This window comes from Sardina pilchardus, chromosome 19 (genome assembly GCF_963854185.1).
Source record: "Sardina pilchardus chromosome 19, fSarPil1.1, whole genome shotgun sequence".
In the NCBI taxonomy this organism is placed as follows: Eukaryota; Metazoa; Chordata; class Actinopteri; order Clupeiformes; family Clupeidae; genus Sardina; species Sardina pilchardus.
In genome coordinates this window covers 1,920,301-1,941,492 of record NC_085012.1, presented here as the reverse complement: position 1 = coordinate 1,941,492, position 21,192 = coordinate 1,920,301, and the positions used below count along the sequence as shown (strand labels likewise).

Genomic DNA, 21,192 nt, shown 5'->3' with positions numbered 1-21,192 from the left:
GGATGATATATTGGGTCTTGTATTTACATGCAAATGCAAATAGGAAAAAATCATAATACAGGTCTACAGCATTCTTTTGCTTTCTATCACAAAACATATCTGCATTCTCAAGTTTTTTGTTCCTTTCCAGAATTCCCTAGCAGTAAAATGGCCTACCAGTAGGAAACAGGCCTATTTAACAGGTAGGTCAATACCTTCGCCACAATTTGCTTTCTGAGGTTCAGCACTTAGGTTAATATTAGATGTATTTTCTCCATCCATCAATTCATTTTAAATCACAAATCACAAGACGATGTATGACCAATCAGTGTTTTATTAATGCTCTCCCCCAGTGCTGAAGATCCATGCGTTTGTCTACATATTCCACAAAGCAGAAATGAACCAAGTTTTACTTTCCAATATTCAAGATAAAATATGTTTTTTCTTCTGTCATATTCCACAGTAAAACTGATGAGAATTCTTAGCATGTCAACAGTAGGATGATTGGGCAGGGATGTGAGGGGGGGGGGTATTAGGGCTGGGGGGGGTGATCAGATGAAGACGGGTGGACAGAGAGACAGCTGGACAGAGTAGACAGTCAATCTACCTTTGCAGCACACAACACGGCTGTTCATTCTGTCTATGACAGGGAGTTGCACCCTGATTGGTCCTAAACAATTTACATCTGGAGGAATATGTCATACTATACACAACTGATTTGAATCTGCCACCTGTATCTTGAGGACCTCACCAGGAGATGAAAAACTGCACAAAGCACACATGCTGCACCCTGCCTTCCTGCGCAATACAGCATGGACGACAGGGCAGTCTTTACAAGGAACATCATGGTGAGGGCTGTTTTTCTTTACACATTGTGAACCTTTTCATTTGTGGCACTCTACGAGGCACATTTGTACATTTGTAGGGTTTTGCAGATATACTTGCAGAGTCTTTCAATGCGGTACACTCTTTTGCATAACAGGCTTGGCTCCATGATCTCCCCGACACTACACTAGAGTCATGAGCAGCAGCAGCAGCAGAGTTTACAGCAAAATATAAAGCAACATGAGCAACTGGACACAGGATAATACAGTGCAACTTTTTACAGTGTTCAAACCACAGTTCAATAACAGAGTCTGAAAACAAAAAGGATCGAGGAGCCATTCACAGTTTCTTTTTTCATGTCTGTTCAAAAGACAATTTCTAACTGCACACATCATGGCCTTTCAATTCTCATTTTGTTGTTGTTGTTATTGTTGTTGTTATTTACAATGATGTGACATGGTGTAATAGTGTATTATGTTATATTTTTATTCACTGTATGCTTGCATGACATTTTGCATACTTATTAGTCTACATAGCCTTGATTGTGATCAGAAATGTAATTCTTGATCATCCAGTAAAGTTTGCAACATTTCCCCAGCCATATGATACAACACACCATATAGACGCTACACAAATTTACTTCTACAGTGCACTGTAAGACTGCTGGTCAGAATACTCTCAAGACAGCGTAATACATCAAAAGAAATGTTGAACTGCTACAGGACTAAATGGTGGGCTCACCTATCAAATGCTAGGGAGGGTGAGATGAATATAGAGTTGCTACAGTATATTACATTGAACTGCACAGGCAGCATATGTCATAGAGTAATCTGAAATAGAACTGCTCTGACAGAGAGGCAAAGCGTTTTTGTGTGTGAGCTTTTGTGTATGCTTTTGTGTAGATTGCACGTTGGTCTTTGTGCACAAGATGTGTTTGGTGTATGTTTCCGTGTGTTCTGTCAGAGTGAGTTAACTGTTGATAACATTCAGTGTGTGCTCTCTGCGTTTGCATCCGAGAGTCTTGGGGACGAGGAGTGGTGGGGTTTTCCTGCAGGTTGGAGAGGTGACGCTGATTGGCTGATACAGTTCCTCCTCTTCTCCCATTGGCCAAGAGTCACCGACACACCCTGTCGACACAGCAGGAGAAATATTGACAACCATCAAAACCCTCAACAGCGCCCAAGACAGACAACCACTCAGGAATGAAGGGGAGACATACAGAGTCATGACGGCTACTGTGAATGTGTTGCTTTTCATCACCTGGTTACTTAGATGCCAAGCTTGTCAGAGTCGGAGCTCTGGATCAGCTGAGGGTCAGCCCCGGCCCTGCTGAAGCCCTCCGGCAGGTTCTTATTGAGGTCCCCGAGCGTGGTGGCTGCGGAGGGGACTCTGGGGTAGGCGGCTTGGCCTGTACTCTCCAGCAGATCCTCCAGTGCCTTGGCATTGCTCATGCTATTCTGGGGGGCCTCGTGGACAGGGGAGTAGTCTGCTACAGAGACGAGCTCATCTCGTGAGACAGGGCTGTGGGGGTGAGGGGGGGGGGGGTCGGAGGGGAGGTGAGGGTGGGGAGGCGGGGGTTGGTGAAGGGTTGGGGGCACATGTAGGATACGGCAAAAGAGAGGTATCCCACAAGTAAGTAACCATGTGACGCACAGTGTCATGCAACATGGCTTTGGGGCTAAATTCAGTCACTGTCAAATCAGTCCACCCGGGAAACTTGAATCCATCGGGAATTATATTGGCACAGATTATGATAATGATTGGCACAAAAATCAGTATCATTACTGAATTCAATAAACTCTCAGGAGCTGATTTGAAATAGGTAACTACTGAGCTGAAAAAAGCCCCAAGTGAGAGCCATATAGCTACCATATGCAATGAGATGGCATTCTCTCTAATGCGCAATGTCAATTCAACTGACTTAATCCCTCCTCATTTCCAAAGAGTTTTGAAGAGCTGAACACAGAACAATCAGACAAAATGGAGGTGAGTCAGGAGTGGTAATGTGGAGGGTCTGGTTACCTAACGTCCATAGACTGGACGCCATCGGAGAGGTCGTCGGCGCCGCAGAGCTTAGCCTCCAGGGGCTCCAGGCTGATGAGGGGAGACTGGCCCGCGCCCACAGGCTCTGGCGTCTGCTGCTGCAGGTCCACACTGGCCTGCTTCATGTCTGTGGAGTAGAGTCACAGCAGAACCTGAACTTAGTAACGGCCACATTTGGACCCTGTCTTAAAGGTGTACTATGAGATCTTGCATGGTTTTAGAGCAATTTCATATTTTAGTTAGGCTGATAAGCTAGTGGAGCGGTTAAGCTCACATTATAAGAAGTATTGTGCATTTTATGACTAAAGCATGAAAGTTTCACCATATAATCTTGACCCCCCTAAGCTTTAATTTCAGACGTGGAGGCACTTCAGATCTGACCTCTGGGGCTAGATATTTGCTGTACAATGTAAACATCTTTGAATTTGTCTCAAATCGTAGCCATCTCCCTTTGATCAGCTTGCTGCCTGCTGCCTGAATACACTGTGAAAAAATCCGGTCTCTGGAGACAACACAGGGGCTGTAAAACGTCAAACAAACACTAGGGCACAGGCTGTGTACCAAAATATAACAAACCATATTTCAGCCAAACACCAACAAGATGTTTAGGGGAGGGGTTGGGGGTTAGTGAGTATGCACATATGGGTTGAAAACTTATTTAAACTGATTTATGCATGCTACGCATTGGAAAGTAGTGTTTTGTTTGTTTACGTGGAACGTCAACAGAAGTACAGTAACATCATTCAGGATCTCATAGAGCACCTTTAATTAATGCATTAAAAAAACAGCTAAATCCCTGTAAATTCTGTACAATTACAATTTTAAGAGAAGACGGTTACCACAGACTACCTGAGTCAGCTTTATTCATGATGTAGCAGCGACGTTAGCAGACATATTTCAAAAATATGCTCCAAGCTATGGGAGCAAGTTCGCCTTTGTACCACACAGTGGCGCTGTTCTCATAAAGTCACAAAGACTTCTCGCATGCTGAGTCACTCTGCAGACACTTCTGAGCTTTGTGTGTGGTTAGAGTGTGTGTGTGTGTATGGGGCGGGGTGCCTCTATAGGTTAGAGTGTGTGTTTGTGTGTGTGTGTAGGGGATATGCTTCTATAGGTTAGTGTGTGTTTGTGTGGGGTGTGTGCTTCTATAGGTTAGTGTGTGTTTGTGTGTGTATGGGGCCTCTATAGGTTAGTGTTAGTGTGTGTGTGTGTGTGTGTGTGTGTGTGTGTGTGTGTGTGTGTGTGTGTGTCTGTGTGTGCATGCTTGCTTTATTGTATGTTGTGTGGGGTTGCTAGTGATAATCCTTATAATAAAACTGACACAGACAAGCAGAGAATACATCATTCTTGATGTCTTTGTGGCTCCCTGTGTTTGTGTTACATATACATGTATGTGTGTGTGCGTGTGTAAGAGAGAGAGAAAGAAAGAGAGAGAGAGAGATAGAAAGAGGAATGGGCAGACAGAAAGAAAGAGAAAAGGTATGTGTGTCAAAGTCTGTAGTCCCGTTATGAGACAGATAATTAACCCCTACTGTATTTAACCCCTCAGTGCACTGTACCTCTGCACTCCTGCGCCGTCTCGGGGGATGGCGACTCCACGGGCACATCCTCTCTCTGCGCAAACACAAAACACACGCCCACCAGCGTCTGATTAATGGGCGCCGCTGCTCCTCCGTGATGCTCTTTATTGTGCCAACGAGACCAATGCGCCACCGCAGTATTGCCAACGCTCCCATCCCAGAATCAACAGTGACCGAATGAGGTGTTTTGTTTTGCATTTTCCTTTATTCTTGTTTACTTGTTTACCTTTGGTTCTTCGCTTTATTGTTGTTTACTTGTTTACCTTTGGTTCTTCGCTTTTCCGTGTCCGCTTCATGATCTCCTCAATCCTCTACGAGGGGCACAGTAATCAAAACAAACGAGCAGAGGTCACTCTTCAACAGTGGACAGCACAGAGATGAACAATAAATGAGCAGAGGTCACTCTTCAACAGTGGACAGCACAGAGATGAACAAATGAGGAGAGGTCACTCTTTCAACAGAGGACAGCACAGAGATGAACAATAAACGAGGAGAGGTCACTCTCTTACAGTGGACAGCACAGAGATGATCAGTACACTGTTTTATTCAACGGAGCCAGCTTTTCATCTACGCAAAACTCATATCCCAAATATACGACCATAGGAACAGTTGTAAGTTAACAAACATTTTACATGACGGCCAATTATGGTGATGTGAACTGTGGAAGTGTTGTACGACTTGACAGAGAAGCGGAGGATCTGCTCCCACATCATCTGCAGTACACGGATGAGTCAAGTGAACGCGTTAAATATTTTGTGTCCCGGCTGCTGAATTGTCTGCTGTAATGAGGACTGAGATGCTGACATGGGGAGTACCAGCGGGCTGTGGAATGTGTTGACAGACATGAGAGACTTCCTGCAGTGCCGTCTCTTCTGCTAACCCCAATCTGACTGCAGAATAGACAACTGTCTCCCTTTACCGCCTCTCTAGTCATTATCCCATACAGAAGACAGGTATTTCAGTTCGACGGGTTAAGATTATTGTATATCTTCTATTTGCTTCTTCAACATGGAAATAAAACACAGGTTTATCCAACCTAACAGAAGAGTATACTATAATTTCTAGACTATTATCTGAAGTTTATATACTGATTTGGTGAATGTACTGCAGCCCTGTGGTTAATTCTCAGGTGCTGCATGTACAAGATTGTCTCCGTGAAAAGACGTTTATGATCACATCAGGCCTTGCCAACATTTTCATGAGGTTGTTGTGAAGACAGAAATCACAATGTATTTTTCTCTGGAGTGCCTTTGAAGTTGGAGACTGAAGTATTGTAAGTTATACTCCAGTAGTGTCTTGAATATTTTTTGGACTATTTCCCTACTTATGATTGAAGTGTTTGCAAAAATCCCATGCGTAAGAATCTCAGCATGTCTTCTATCTATCTTCTCAACATGTCTTCTTTCTATCTATCTATCCATCTATCTTTCTATCTATCTTGTCTGCAGTCTCAACTGCTCCTCAAGCAAGAGACTGCTGTGCGACAGATTAATGCACGGCACGGTTCATACATTGATGTACAGTACTTCTCTCAAAATCACTAAAATCACTCAAGAACTGCACAATACAATGAGGTGTCTGGACTCTGGGTCAAATTTTACATGAAAATGAAATTAGCAAGTTTATATTCAAAGCTTCTATCAACTGTTCGCAATTGCAGTTCTTCTCTGTTCAGTGTTCACTGTTTTTAAATAAAATAACGTGGGACAGAATCTTGAATCTCCGAATCTCTGCAGTCTATCTGACTCAACCACCTTTGATGCTGATGTAGACCAATGTACAATGGTTTTAGCATCTTCATCTTTAGTATATTTTACTGTTCTTTTTAGTCATGCTGACTTTCGTTATCTTATCGTCCTGTTTACATTGCAGTGTATGATGTGTGTGGTGTCTTAAGCTACTGGGACCTTGAATTTCCCCTTGGCGATCAATAAAGTACTGTATCTATCTATCTATCTATCTAAAGTATGCTGTTGCACGTGTGAGCTGCTGAGGTCGGATATATAATGGATGGTAGTGAGGAGTGGAAGGCTGGGGACTCTACTGTGAAAGATGATGCCCACTGGCTCCAGCTGTTGCGAAACTAGCTGGGGCACCTGCACTGTACGCCGGCGACCCGTGGTCCTTTCCGGTTCCCACCCCGACTCTCTCTCCCTCTCACTTCCTGTCGTTCTCTACTGTCCTGTCTCAATAAAGGCATAAAAAGCCCCAAAAAATAAGCTTTAAAAAAAAGATGGCTACTAAATGCAATGTAAGTAAAGATGGAGGCCCACCTTCTTCCTCTGCAGTCTCTCCTGCTCCTCCTGGATCTTGACGAGCTCTCGCTCCTGTCGCTTTCGCTCCGCCTCCCGGTGCGCCCGCAGCACCGCCTCCTCTTTCTGCCCGTAACCATGACGCACGCACACACACACACACACACACACACACACACACACACACACACACACACACACAGGCATGACGTCATTGCATTGAGTCAGTATCAGTATTGTGCCCATTTTGGCATGTCTTAGCAGATCTTTATGAAGGACTCAATAACAATACAAATGCCTTTAGTATGACAACAAAAATTAATGGAATAGAAATAATAAGAATAGAATATATATTTATATATAGACAAAAATAGAATAGAATAGAATAGAGCAGAATATGCAGACAATGGCAAGTAAGTGTTCCTTGATTTTGTAAGTGGCTTTGGATAAAAGTGTCAGCAAAATAACTGAATGTAAATAATAAACACAGAGTAGACTAGTATGTAGACAGTGAGAGAGGTCAGCTATATGACTAAATGTAACCGTAGCGTAGACTATGTAGACAGTGAGAGGTCAACTACTGTATATGACTAAATGTAACCGTAGCGTAGACTATGTAGACAGTGAGAGGTCAGCTATATGACTAAATGTAAACAATAAACACAGAGTAGACTCTGTAGACAGTGAGAGAGGTCAGCTATATGACTAAATGTAACCGTAGCGTAGACTATGTAGACAGTGAGAGGTCAACTACTGTATATGACTAAATGTAAAGAATAAACACAGAGTAGACTCTGTAGACAGTGAAAGGGGTCAGCTATATGACTAAATGTAAACAATAAACACAGAGTAGACTCTGTAGACAGTGAGAGGGGTCAGCTATATGACTACTGTAAATGTAACCGTAGCGTAGACTATGTAGACAGTGAGAGGTCAGCTATATGACTAAATGTAAAGAATAAACACAGAGTAGACTCTGTAGACAGTGAGAGGTGAACTATATGACTAAATGTAAAGAATAAACACAGAGTAGACTCTGTAGACAGTGAGAGGTGAACTATATGACTAAATGTAAAGAATAAACACAGAGTAGACTCTGTAGACAGTGAGAGGTCAGCTATATGACTAAATGTAAAGAATAAACACAGAGTAGACTCTGTAGACAGTGAAAGGGGTCAGCTATATGACTAAATGTAAAGAATAAACACAGAGTAGACTCTGTAGACAGTGAGAGAGGTCAGCTATATGACTACTGTAAATGTAACCGTAGCGTAGACTCTGTAGACAGTGAAAGGGGTCAGCTATATGACTAAATGTAAAGAATAAACACAGAGTAGACTCTGTAGACAGTGAGAGAGGTCAGCTATATGACTACTGTAAATGTAACCGTAGCGTAGACTATGTAGACAGTGAGAGGGGTCAGCTATCCACCTTATTCCTTAACCCGGAAATATGTATCGTTGCGATGGTTACGATACTGTTTTCAACTTCCGTTCATTCTGTTAACATGTGCGTTCTCCGTAGCGAACTAGATTATGCCTCAACTTAGATTTCTTTCGAAATGTTGACAATTCTGCCCTCGGCATGTATATACTACATCATATATAACCGATATAAAATAGAAAAGTTTACTTTCATATGCGTTATGATATGTTAAGCACCGTTAACCGTCACGTTAAAACAGATACAATGCAGCTTCGCCGGAAATAGAAAACCGTTTCGGTGTCATGGCGACCCCCATTGTTGGCTGCGGAATATCGTGGATATGACTAAATGTAAACAATAGAGTAGCGTACGTAGACAGCGTGAGGTAAGCACGTTTGACCCCTGACCTCTCTCTCCCATTGGTCCTGGATCTCCTGCCAGCGGCGCTCCCTCTGGCGGCGGTCCTCCAGCTCCTTCTGCTGCCGCGCCTCCTCCTGACGCTTGCGCTCCTGCTCCGCACACAGCGCCGCCTGCTCCTGCCGCTCCCGCGCCTCCTGCTGCTCACGCACCTCCTGCTCCGCACGCAGCCTGGAGAGGGATAATACACACACGTCATGTCACGTCACACACACACACACAGCGCCGCCTGCTCCTGCCGCTCCCGCGCCTCCTGCTGCTCACGCACCTCCTGCTCCGCACGCAGCCTGGGGGATAATACACACACGTCACGTCACGTCACACACACACACTCATGCGCCTCCTGCTCCGCACGCAGCCTGGAGAGGGTTCATACACACACGTCACGTCACGTCACACACACACACACACACACACACTCATGCGCCTCCTGCTCCGCACACAGCGCCGCCTGCTCCTGCCGCTCCCGCGCCTCCTGCTGCACACGCACCTCCTGCTCCGCACGCAGCCTGGGGGGATAATACACACACGTCACGCCACGTCACACACACACACACACACACACACACACACACACACACACACACACACACACACACACACACACACACACACACACACACACACACACACACACACACACACACACACGCGCGCTCACGCGCCTCCTCCTGCAGACGCACCTCCTCCTCCGCACGCAGCCTGGGGGATAATACACACACGTCACGTCACGTCACACACACACACACACACACACACGCGCCTCCTCCTCCGCACGCAGCCTGGGGGGATAATACACACACGTCACGTCACACACACACACACTCACACACACACACACTCACGCGCCTCCTCCTGCAGACGCACCTCCTCCTCCGCACGCAGCCTGGGGGGATAATACACACACGTCACACACACACACACACACACACACACACACACACACACACTCACGCGCCTCCTCCTGCAGACGCACCTCCTCCTCTGCACACAGCCTGGAGAGGGTTCATACACACACTTCATCTACGTATACCATACACACACACGCACACATCATACACACACACACACACACACATCATACACACACACACACACACACACACACACTTCTGTCTGTGGGGGGCAATGGAGAGGGGTCATACACACAATGCTATCTACATGCACCGTGCAAACATAAACACACACATATAATACACATATAACACACACACACACACACACACACACACACACACACACACACACACACACACACACACACATACAGTATACTGTTGAATGTAAATAATGTAAATATGAAAATAGGAACATAGGCATGTTCATGTGTGTTAGTTCAACCACATACACCACACAAACAGAAACACACACACAGAGACTCACATAAATAAACACACTGACTCACGCTATAATCGTGCACACACACTAATGGGCATGCATGCGTGTGTGCAAATGATCACGCATATCTATAGCCCGCAGACGCATACATAGGGTCTTGATTAGACAGCTACGAGCATTGATCACACACACACAGGAACCCATTAACACACACTCATTCACACAACATAAACACACACACACACACACACACACACACACACACACACTCACACAGCCATGATAATATGCACAGTCACACCCCTCCATTTAATCACTGACACCCAGACTCCCATTGGACATACTCAGTGAGCCTGGATTTGACTAAGGACAGGACTGTTAACCAGCTAATTTCAGAGCCTGTTAGGTTTGATTGATTGTCTCATGCATGGCTAAGCATTGCTCCTATTTCTCCTCTGCGATAAAGCCCCATCACTTCCACTGACATGCAATCAAAGCAGGAGACTGGTCACCCAATAGATAAGAATGCGTTCATTGCCTTTTGAAATGTCATGATAGCGTATTCAAAAGCTCAAGGAGACCTTAACCTATTTCATATCAAGAAGCCCACAGTGTGCTGGTGGGAAAAAGTCGGCTAAAAATGGCAATCACAGGCAGATACAACACTGCACTGTGGGGGCATGAACATGGGGTCTCAGTAATCAGGCTGGAGTTCTCCTTTAATCAGAAAGTCCTCACAGGCTGCAGAGAAAGAGAAGCACCCCACACAGATCTAAAACACTAATATTCCATCCAAATGCCCCTTTTGTGTAAACGTAAAAAAAAACAAAAAAAAAAAAAAAAACTTATCATCCTTATGTACTGCATATATCTCTGGTGATCATAGGCACTCACTAAACTCCAGAGGCTGGCATCCCATACACGGATTAAGCCTAGTCCTAGTCCTAGTCCGCCCTAGACTAATAGCCCTTTCTCAAAAGAGATTTCCATTGTAGTTGGCTGTAAGTCCAGGACTGTAGGAAACCTACAGTCCCAGGAGCTGCAGGAGCATCAGTAAGAGTCCAAAACAGGTGTTTAGAAGAACGCCGCCTCGGACGTGCAGCTGAAGCGTTTGGGTTGCGGAGCACACAAAGCAATTAGCTTCCACTATAATCAATGGAACTGGCTACACCAGTGTGACAGGACAGCTGCCTGCACATTCAAAAGCATTAGAGCAGTCTTCTAAAACCATTTTTGCGCTCCGGGAAAGGAACCGATTCATCTTCGGGGCAGGTGTAGCATGGCAGGTGTAGCATGGCAGGTGTAGCATGGCAGATGTAGCATGGCAGGTGTAGCACGGCAGGTGTAGCGTGACAGGTGTAGCGCAGCTGTACGGTGTGGACTCGTACCTCTCGTCCTCGGCGCGCTGCTTGTCCTCGAGCTCCTTCTGCACGCGGGCCTGTCTACGCCTCTCGGCCAGCAGTCGGGCCGCCTCCTCCGCATCAGTGGTGCCCGCAAAGTGGGACTTCCCTGTGGGGGTACCTGGGGACTCTACACACACACACACACACACAAAGACACATTCTAATCATTTATTTATGTCCACAATGGCAGAGAGATAAAGAGATAAAGGATGCACAGGCTCAGGTGTGTGGGTGAAGAGGTGGCACTAGCCTGCATAGGTATACAAAAGCATTTAGGACACACACACACACACACACACACACACACACACACACACACACACACACACACACAAAAAAGGCCTTTGAGCGACACACACTGAGAGCAACCCTTTAACCCTTTGTTGTCTGTATAGCTGTTGCCTCAATGCTACATGGTGCAAAGGACAGAGGCAATTGTGCACCTCCCAGACGCAGGACAAGAGAGAGTGCACCTCCATACAGAGCTGAAGAGTGTGTGAGGACAGGACAAGAGAGAGTGCACCTCCATACAGAGCTGAAGAGTGTGTGAGGACAGCAACACCTGGCTGGGTATTAAAGTCAGGAGCTCACCTGCGTTGCGGTCTCCGAGATCCCGACTGGCAGACTTGGGCATTTTGCGCTCGGCGTTGTCGGACCTGGAGGCCTTCCTCTCCAGGGTGCCGGTGCCGCGGGTCTCGGCGGCGGCCTTCTCCTCGCCCTCCAGCCTGCGGGGGCCGTCGGACGGGGTGGAGGCGCGGTGCCTCATCGGGGACGGCGGGTACTGTCCGGTGGAGCAGGGGGACTGGGTGCGGCTCTTGGACGATCTGACCCTGCTGCCAGAAAGGGGTTTGGAACAATAGCATGCTAGCATCAGCTAGTGTGAGCTAGTACAATAGCATGCTAGCATCAGCTAGTGTGAGCTAGTACAATAACATGCTAGCATCAGCTGGGGTGAGCTAGTACAATAGCATGCTAGCATCAGCTAGTGTGAGCTAGTACAATAGCATGCTAGCATCAGCTGGGGTGAGCTAGTACAATAGCATGCTAGCATCAGCTAGTGTGAGCTAGTACAATAGCATGCTAGCATCAGCTAGTGTGAGCTAGTACAATAGCATGCTAGCATCAGCTAGTGTGAGCTAGTGCAATAGCATGCTAGCATCAGCTAGTGTGAGCTAGTACAATAGCATGCTAGCATCAGCTAGTGTGAGCTAGTACAATAGCATGCTAGCATCAGCTGGGGTCATCCCTATGTTCCCCGGGTCATATGTTCCCCATTTTTTCCCAAAAGGGTCCTATGTTCCCCGGTTGCAGTACATACCGGGGAACATAGGACCCTTTTTGGGAAACGCGGGGAACATAGGACCCTTTCTAAAATGTAAGGAAAAAAGGGTCCTATGTTCCTCGGTCTCATACAAAGTGGGGAACATAGGACCTGGGGAAGATAGGACCTGGGGAACATAGTTTCATCAGCTACAGTAGTATGAGCTAGTACAGCGCCCTCTTGGACATTTCCCCTTTTACTGCTTCTACATATAAACCTTGATCAATTTAATTTGGCCTTTTTTATGATCATTTACAAAAATCCCCTCTATAATATGAAAGTGCAAACAAATTTCTACATATTAATATTAATCAATTCAAAATATAGCCTATAATGCAACATAAGTGATACGTAAAGTAACTCACCTAAAAATCAACAGTGGTCCACACAGTCTCACAATTAGTGAGATGGGGATCACCTGAGTGGAGTGAATGTGTACAGTATAGTAATGTAAAGACACCCGCGTCTGAAGGTCCAGTCACTGGTCAATCGTATTCCTGACTATAATACCACCATGAAGACTAGAGAGCTCCCCAAACAACTAAACGTTATTGAAAAGCATAAGTGAGGGGATGGATACAAAACAATTTTCAAGTCACTGAACATCTCCTAGAGTTCAGTGAAATCCATCGTTAAGGAATGTAAGGAATGTGAGGAATATGGGAAATCTGCACATCTGCCTAGAGCAGGCCGTCACCACAAACTGCGGGACCGTCCAATAAGAATATGTGGGGGAGGCCACCAAGGAACCTATGACAAAGTCTGAAAGAGTTAAAAGCTTCAGCAGCTGAGATGGGAGAGTTCTTCACCAGTCAAAAGCTCTACGGGTGAGTGGCAAAGCTCCTCTTAAGACTAAAGTTTGCCTAAAGACATCCCAGGTCAAATGGAAGAAGGTTTGTTGGTCTGATGAGACCAACATTGAGCTATTTGGACATCAGACTAGATGTTATGTTTGGCGGACAGACACCAAATACTGCACATCACCTAAAATGGTGGTGGCAGCATCCCTCATTTCTAGCATGGTGGTGGTAGCATCCCTCATTTCTAGCATGGTGGTGGTAGCATCCCTCATTTCTAGCATGGTGGTGGTAGCATCCCTCATTTCTAGCATGGTGGTGGTAGCATCCCTCATTTCTAGCATGGTGGTGGTAGCATCATGGTGTGGAGATACTGGAAGACTTGAAAATGAATTCAGCTAAATATATGGAAATTGTGGAGGACAATCTGATTCAGTCTGCAGGATAACTACAGCTTGGGAGAAGATTTACTCTCCAGCAAGACAATGAGCCAAAGCATACAGCAGAAACGACACAGAAAGGATTTAAAGGCAACCAGGCGAATGTTCTAGAGTGGCCGAGTCAAAGCCCTGAGCTCAATCCTACAGAAAATCTGTGCCTGCTTATCCCACCTGACGCCCTTCCAACCTGACAGAGCTTGAGCAGTTTTGCAAGAGAAATGGAGTAAAATGGCAGCATCCATGCAGACTCCATGCAGACTCCAGACATGCGGGCTTGAGAGGCCTATTGAGACCTATCCATGCAGACTCCATGCTTTAATTTGTGGCAAAAGGTGCATCTACTAAATGCTGACTTGAAGGGGGTGAATATTTATGCAATTGTTTATTTGGCATTAAATATTTTAATGAATCAACATTAGTTTGTAGAAATCTGCTTTCATTTCGACATTAAAGCATTAAAGAGGGAATTTTTGCAAATTATTGAATTACTTCATTTTAAATTGATCAAGATTCTATTTATAAATGCAAATATAAGGGGGGGGGTACCTTTTATAGTGTATCAACTTGCAGTGACATTCTGATGACAATTATTACATTGACAAAAACATTTAACAATAAATAAAATATAAATAGAGAAAATAGGGCGGAACCTTTTGGGGGTGCCATGATGCTTCTGTGTCTTGGTAGAGGCACATTTGGTTGGTGTGGTGGGGGATTCAAGACGTTTGGGGGTTGGGTCTATCAGGGTGGGGGTGGTGCATCCAACCTGTTTCTCCATCTGAGAACAGAACAGAGACAAAGCTGTTGGCATTAGTTACGCATGCAAATGCATGTGCATGAGTTACACATAATTAAACTGTGTGTGTCCCTGGGTGGGTAAGACAAAGCAAGTGTGTGTGCGTCTGTTTGTGTGTGTGTGTGTGTGTTGTACAGTATATATGTGAGCCTTGGCCATGCATGGCGTGCAACAGATTCCAGTCTGACGTGGCTGGACTGGAAACGATCGGAGTGGTACTGTTGCTAGGAGACCAGCTCCACGGCGACATGTGTCCCACAGTGCTGTGCACCAAATAGAACTGTCTGAACTGCACTACGTGAGCCCATTTGCGTCTGAGGAGGAGAGCGATTCCACCAGCGAGATGGCGGGGGAACGGACCTGAGCCATCTTGGGTTCCTTGGGCGGTTCTTTGGGTTCCATGACGGGCCCCGGCGTGCCGGCGCTGTTGTTCTTCTTGCGGTCCGCTCGGCTGGGGGAACCCCTGTAGGGAGAGCGGTGGGGGCTGGGCGAAGCTAAACGAGGACAAAGGCAGGAGACTACAGGGGTCAGAGGTCACCATGCAGGGAGACGGGAAGAGACGGAGCAAATTGAATATATATGATTTATGACAGCTATTTCAGAGGCAGCCACCCAAACACAGACACACACACAGACACACACACAGACACACACACAGACACACACACACACCCACACACACACACTTGCCTCTCTCTGTGACACTGGGTAATGCGGCGGAGGAGGAGGACAGGCGTTTGTTGAGGGACGAGTCCTGAGACTCAGACAAGGTCATGAAATCAGCCACTTCAGAGACGAGACAGACATCACAGCACCACGGCACCACGGCAGCACGGCCCACGGGGAGAGGAAACAGAAGCAGGATGAGAACCAAGGAGGACGAAGAAGAGATCAACCAAAAGAGATAAACCAACACCATAGATACCGATATCAACATCCACACGGCACAGTCACAATAACAAAAGGAGGAATGGATATATCAGTTCAAAAGGGACAATTAACAAATAAAAATAGCTCTTTTCTGATAAGCTGGTTGGAATATATTAAACAATAATTTGCTTTGGATATTTCTGTTGTTAAGGTCTATCACTGGGTGAGGAGGCAGAATTCAGATAGGCACTGATTTGCATAAAGCACACTCAGTTGGCAGTGTGTAGACCTTAGGGTGTTTCTCACAGTGTGGGTGCTGTCCTAGTTGCGTTTGAAGGAGTGCGAGTATTTATTTGTCTGAGTATGAGAGAGTGGAGTTTTGTGTGTGTGTGTGTGTGTGTGTGTGAGAGAGAGAGAGAGAGAGAGAGAGAGAGAGAGAGAGAGAGAGAGACGTACTGTATGTGTGTTTGTGTGATGTGTGTGATTATGAACATAGAGTATGTGATTGAGTCTGTGTGTGTGTGTGTGTGTGTGTGTGTGTGTATTTATATGTGTGTGCGTGTCTTTGACTATGATGAAGAGCCACTGCTATTGCTGCTGGGCAGGAGCCTTAATGTGATTTTGGGCGCAGAAGCAGACTGAAACCCAACAGGACGGACACACACACACACACACACACACACACACACACACACACACACACACACACACACACACACACACACACACACAAACACACACACAGATCCAGTGGCCTCTGCCTCCTCTCTGCCAGAGCAGAAGAGTTGCCTCTGCTTCAGGCGCTAGAGGAGTCGTGTGTGTGCGTGTGTGTGTGTGTGTTGGATGGCATCCTCTACCCTTCATCTTCTACCCCACCACCCAGCCACCACCTTCCCACGCAGCCAAGGCCTCCTACAGGGACAGGAAGCCCTGGTACACACACACACCAACGCACGCACACACGCCTCCACTGTAGCAGATGCACACACACGTACACACACACACGTACGCACACACACGTACACACACACACACACACACCCCACCACTGTAGCAGATACACGCAGTGAGGGGAGGCAGAGGTGGCAGATCCTGAATAATTCATCTATTTATCTGTGATTACCATCACAGCCTTTTCCAAACCTCTTGAGAGAAATCAGGCAAAGGGTTAACAGAAGAGAAGATGCATAGTACACCACAGTGTTAACAGAAGAGATGATGCATAGTACAGCAAAGTGTTAACAGAAGAGAAGATGCATAGTACAGCACAGGGGAGAGAAGAAGAGAAATACACAGCAATCTCACCGTCACCAAACACACATCATGCACACCAAGACCAAAACACACTGATGATTAGTAGTCTGCATAACCATGACAACACTGTGAAACTGGAAATGTGAAGGTTACCAAATATCAGTGGTCAGTGATTATACACACACACACACACACACACACACACACACACAGAAAACACACACACACACCACCATTCCAAACCCACTGTATGTGTGCATGCACGGACAGAATGGCAGGCTACTGTGGTGTGTCGGGTAAAGAACACAGCGTGAGGTGAAGAGAGAAGCAGAAGGTCAGTACCCATCCGGGCGGGGTTGGCGGACGCAGGGTCATGGGCTAGGGAGTGAGCGGGCAGGCCACTCTTATGGTCACCTAGGCAGCAGGTACCGTCGTACACACACACGAAGAGAGAGGGCAGCCACACGAGCAAAAACAACAAACACACACACACACACACACACACACACACACACACACAACCAGCGTTAATGAGAGTTAATGACACACGGGAATTAACACAGCAGTGGCAGCCTCCTCACGTCAGGGTTAACTTCAATGGTGGCCAGCGGCGGGGAAACAGCTGTGGCCACACGCTCAGGAAAAGCAAAAGTTGCGTTAGCTGGAGCCCAAACAACGAGGATGAAAAAAAGCTGCATGAGAGACTGCATTTCACGAGCGAGCCCGTTCTGAAAACATACCTCAGCAGTATCAACAAAATGGCTCATTTATGAGAGAAGGGTCAGCAAAATGGTACCAGAGGACTAGCAGGGCTGCAGCCGAGAGCCTTCGTAATGGTAATACAAACTGCAGCGGTTATCATATGTAAGGTGAGCGTCCTGGTAATGAAATCTACAGTTCAGGGGGAAAACAGGAGGATGTGGAGAGACGGGCGCTGCAAGGCCCCTGTCGCTGCCGCTGCACAGATCAGGTTTCTCAGCAGCGCTAACTGCATCAGGCCCCACCGCAGAAAAGGGCCGCCAGCCGGAGCACTTAGCTAAGCCGGCCGTATGGATCAAAATAGGATTTTTGTCAGCGCTCTCAATACTCTGATGGCGGGTAAGTCGCTGCGCTCGCCCCCCCCGTCCGCCGCTGCTTGTCCCGAGTGCTGCCGGGCCGCCGATCGACTGGATCCAGATGCCAGCGCAGGTCCCTGGGTGGATCGACTGGATCCAGATGCCAGCGCAGGTCCCTGGGTGGATCACCTCGTGAGCGGAGGCTGCTCTTGGACAGTCTAAATAATTGATGTCGTTATGAATGCACCACGGGGCCTGGATGGCTGCTGCACTCGTCTCCCTCCCCTCCACGACAGCAGCCTGAGCCTGAGTGCATCTCTCGCTCTCTGTCCCCCCCCCCACCCCCCCCTCTCTGTCCCCCCCCCCCTCTCTCTCTCATGTCTCCTTGTGTTATTCAAAGCTCTTCTGTATATCTGTACACCTACGTTATCAAAAAAGACCTTCAAAAAGAGCCAATCATTCAGTCAGTAGCAGCGGTGACAGTAGCGGAGCGCTGGGTGTTTACCTACGCAGTAAGTAATCTCACCGGAGCTTTAGAGAGGGGGGGGGCAGGGGGGGGGGGAGCTGGGGGTGGGGGGGGGGGGGGCGACAGCTGGACCAGCAGACTGACAGGCTAGTTTGACGGACTGCATTTGGGAGCTAATTTAGTCCGTGTTGGTTTTTGCTGCGAGCCGGTGATTTACCGCGGCGTGCCGTAGTGCTTCCGCCGGAGATAACGATCTGGTCGGAGCGAGATGGACGGGCGGGCGGGCGGGAGGGAGAGAGGGAGGGGAGGGCATCAGCGCTAACCTTGAGGCATGGAAGCGGCGGCACAGTCGGGCAACTCCCTGAAAACAGTCGCCGCGCAGCTCCGTGGGGGACAACAGGATGTGGAGCCAGCAGTGTACCTTGGACTGACACTGCCCTCACACACACACACACACACTCACACACACACACACACTCACACACAGGGAGCGGCTAGGTTTTTCCAGCTAAAGTGCTAATGACTTAAAAAAAAAAACACCACCAGGCCTAAAATAGGTAACGATGCCTGAGGAGCACAGCAAAAAATATCCGCATACGTACACACCTACATACGCACACACACACACACACACAGAGAACCCACACCCTAATCAAATTTCCTCCTTCCTCAATGACTCCATCACCAAATCCAAATGCACTTTTTTTGAGAGACACACAAGCGCACCCCCCCCCCCTCCACCCCCCCTGCAATGCAGCCTCCGCACCCAGATTCATTTCATTCACCCCCCCCCCTCCCTCGTCTCTAGCCATCATCACTCCTCCGTCTCCTTCCCCTCTCCCACCCTCTCCATCCCCCAGCCTCTCCGCTGGTGCCCCCGGTCCCCAGCACTCACCCTGGCAGTCTCCGGGCTGGCCGCCCCAGGTCCAGCGCTTGGGTCTCTGGTCCATGGTGTGTCCGCGCTCGAGGGAACGCCGCAGCAGAGCCTCCAGTCGCTCCTTCTCGTTGCGTTCCAGCACCGGGAAGAAAAGAGACTCTTTGACCGAGCTGTCGCTACGGCGACGCGGAGACTGAGCCACCTGCTCCATGGCGACCGACCGCCTCTTTCTCTCTCTCCCTCTCTCTCTCTCTCGTGCTCTCTCTTCTCCGCTCCCCCTCTCTCTGGCGCTAGGCTTGGCCCGGTCTCCCTCGGTAACGTGCCGTCTTGTGAGCTCTCTCCTCCTGCTGCTGCTTCTCTCTGTGTGCTAACTAACAGCTAAAAAAAAGGCCCCTTCTCTCGTCTCCTTGGCTCTGAACTCCTCTCTCTCGCTCTCTCATTCCCTCCCTCCCTCCCTCCTCTCTCTCTCTCTCTATCACTCTCTCTCTCTCTCTCCCTCCCTCCCTCTCTCCCTCTCCCAGGCGACCAGGTTTGTGTAAGAGAGCACACAGCCAGACAGATGAGAGAGCGGCGACACGTAGCTCCGCCCCCCCCTCCCCTCGACAGTTGACACACAAATGAGGCGTGAGGGTGCGTGTGCACACAGACACACACACGCACACGTACAGGGTAGCTATGGTAATGGCACAGGTTACATCGGTGGCATCATCGCTGCTCTCTCTCTCCCCCTCTCCCTTTGGTTCTCTCTCCCCTCCTCTCTCCTCTCTCTCTCTCTCTCTCCCCCAATCTCTCTTCCTTTCTGTCTCTTCTCCTCTCCTGTTCTCTCCCCTCCTCTCTCTCTCTCTCTCTCTCTACCCCCCCTCCTCTCTCTCTCTCTGCCCTCCTCCTCTCTCTCTCTCTCTCTCTCTCTCTCTCTCTCTCTCTCTCTCTCTCCCTCTCTCTCTCTCCTCCACCCATAAACTGCTGCTTCCTCTCACTGGCTCCAGCAGCTCACTGATAGGATTTCTTCTATCAATTTAACCCTCTGGTGTCCGCACCACAGCGACGCAAAATGCAGAACAAGAGAACAAGAGAACATCACAGCTCAGGACAAAGCCTGAGCCTCTACACTGGTACTGAGTGAAAGACAGCTGGTGGTACACAGGCCGGCCATGAACATGAGTGATGATTTAGTCATGATTTTCATCATAAATCATCATAATGTGGACAATGTCAACAACAACATGCTAGCATCAAAAGGGCAGGGCTAACTGAATACTATATTCACCTTCTTGCTCAGTCAATACCGAATTGAGTGGATGTGTTTTTATACAGCTGAAACCACACCTTTTTTTAAATGCATCTGAAGGCAACCAAGCACTTCTAAACAAAAATACAGCTGGTCTGATTCATCCTGTTCTGACGGGAGGCACTGCAGTAGAAGGGGAATCAATGCAAGGCAGAGGAGACTGCCAAGAGTCGAGTCATCCGAGGTAAGGCGCGTGGCTGGGTCCACAGCGCCACAATGCAACACAATGCAGAAACAGCAGCAAGGGCATTCCCGTGCTGTTCCAGCACACCGGAGAGCCGGAACCCGGAGAACCAGAACCGGGCCCGGGACGGAGGCACAGCCACGGACTTCAGCACACACAACAAAGACAGAGTGGAGCCACGCCAGGCCGTATTCAGAGCCTAAAACAGAACACAGAGCGCTTTCTTGACCTGATTCTTCTACACAGAGTAAACCGCGGGGAATTGTCTTGGCTTATATAGGCGTGGTCAGCAGAAACAGACACACACCAGCCGACCGAAGAGGCTCACTAGGATACTGCTCTAAACGCTGGGCTTGTACTGAAAGCCTGTCACTTAGCCTTACCCAGAAAACATCTCAATTAATATTCAGCTAATGCAATTTCAGACAGACAGACAGACAGACAGACAGCAGTAGGAGTCACCAGACTGGTTCCCGAGAACAAATCAGAGGTTACGGGAACAGCATAGGGTGTGTGTCATAGGGGTCACTGTGTCATCCCAGTGAAAGGGCGATCATTACACTATTAGCACAGTGCAGGGGG

The 21,192-nt window shown here is 47.8% G+C and overlaps 1 protein-coding gene across 5 annotated transcripts in view; it reads right to left on the bottom strand.

Annotated features, from left to right (window-relative positions):
• Positions 1 to 295: 295 nt before the first annotated feature.
• Positions 296 to 21,192, bottom strand: part of map7d2b (MAP7 domain containing 2b) — a 26,666-nt gene continuing 5,769 nt past the window's right edge. The window contains exons 4-18 of one of the 5 annotated variants that reach the window (XM_062521994.1): positions 19,157 to 19,259; positions 17,083 to 17,154; positions 15,307 to 15,402; positions 14,977 to 15,110; positions 14,471 to 14,598; positions 11,854 to 12,095; positions 11,248 to 11,389; positions 9,205 to 9,223; positions 8,512 to 8,673; positions 6,701 to 6,805; positions 4,691 to 4,738; positions 4,407 to 4,461; positions 2,827 to 2,974; positions 2,065 to 2,325; positions 296 to 1,931 (exon numbers count right to left, since the gene is read on the bottom strand). In XM_062521994.1, coding sequence (XP_062377978.1) covers positions 2,073 to 2,325; positions 2,827 to 2,974; positions 4,407 to 4,461; positions 4,691 to 4,738; positions 6,701 to 6,805; positions 8,512 to 8,673; positions 9,205 to 9,223; positions 11,248 to 11,389; positions 11,854 to 12,095; positions 14,471 to 14,598; positions 14,977 to 15,110; positions 15,307 to 15,402; positions 17,083 to 17,154; positions 19,157 to 19,259 — 1,707 coding nt within the window. In that variant the 3' untranslated portion in view covers positions 296 to 1,931; positions 2,065 to 2,072. The remainder of the gene's footprint in view (positions 1,932 to 2,064; positions 2,326 to 2,826; positions 2,975 to 4,406; positions 4,462 to 4,690; positions 4,739 to 6,700; positions 6,806 to 8,511; positions 8,674 to 9,204; positions 9,224 to 11,247; positions 11,390 to 11,853; positions 12,096 to 14,470; positions 14,599 to 14,976; positions 15,111 to 15,306; positions 15,403 to 17,082; positions 17,155 to 19,156; positions 19,260 to 21,192) is intronic. The other 4 variants (XM_062521995.1, XM_062521998.1, XM_062521996.1 and 1 more) reach the window with 4 other exon arrangements.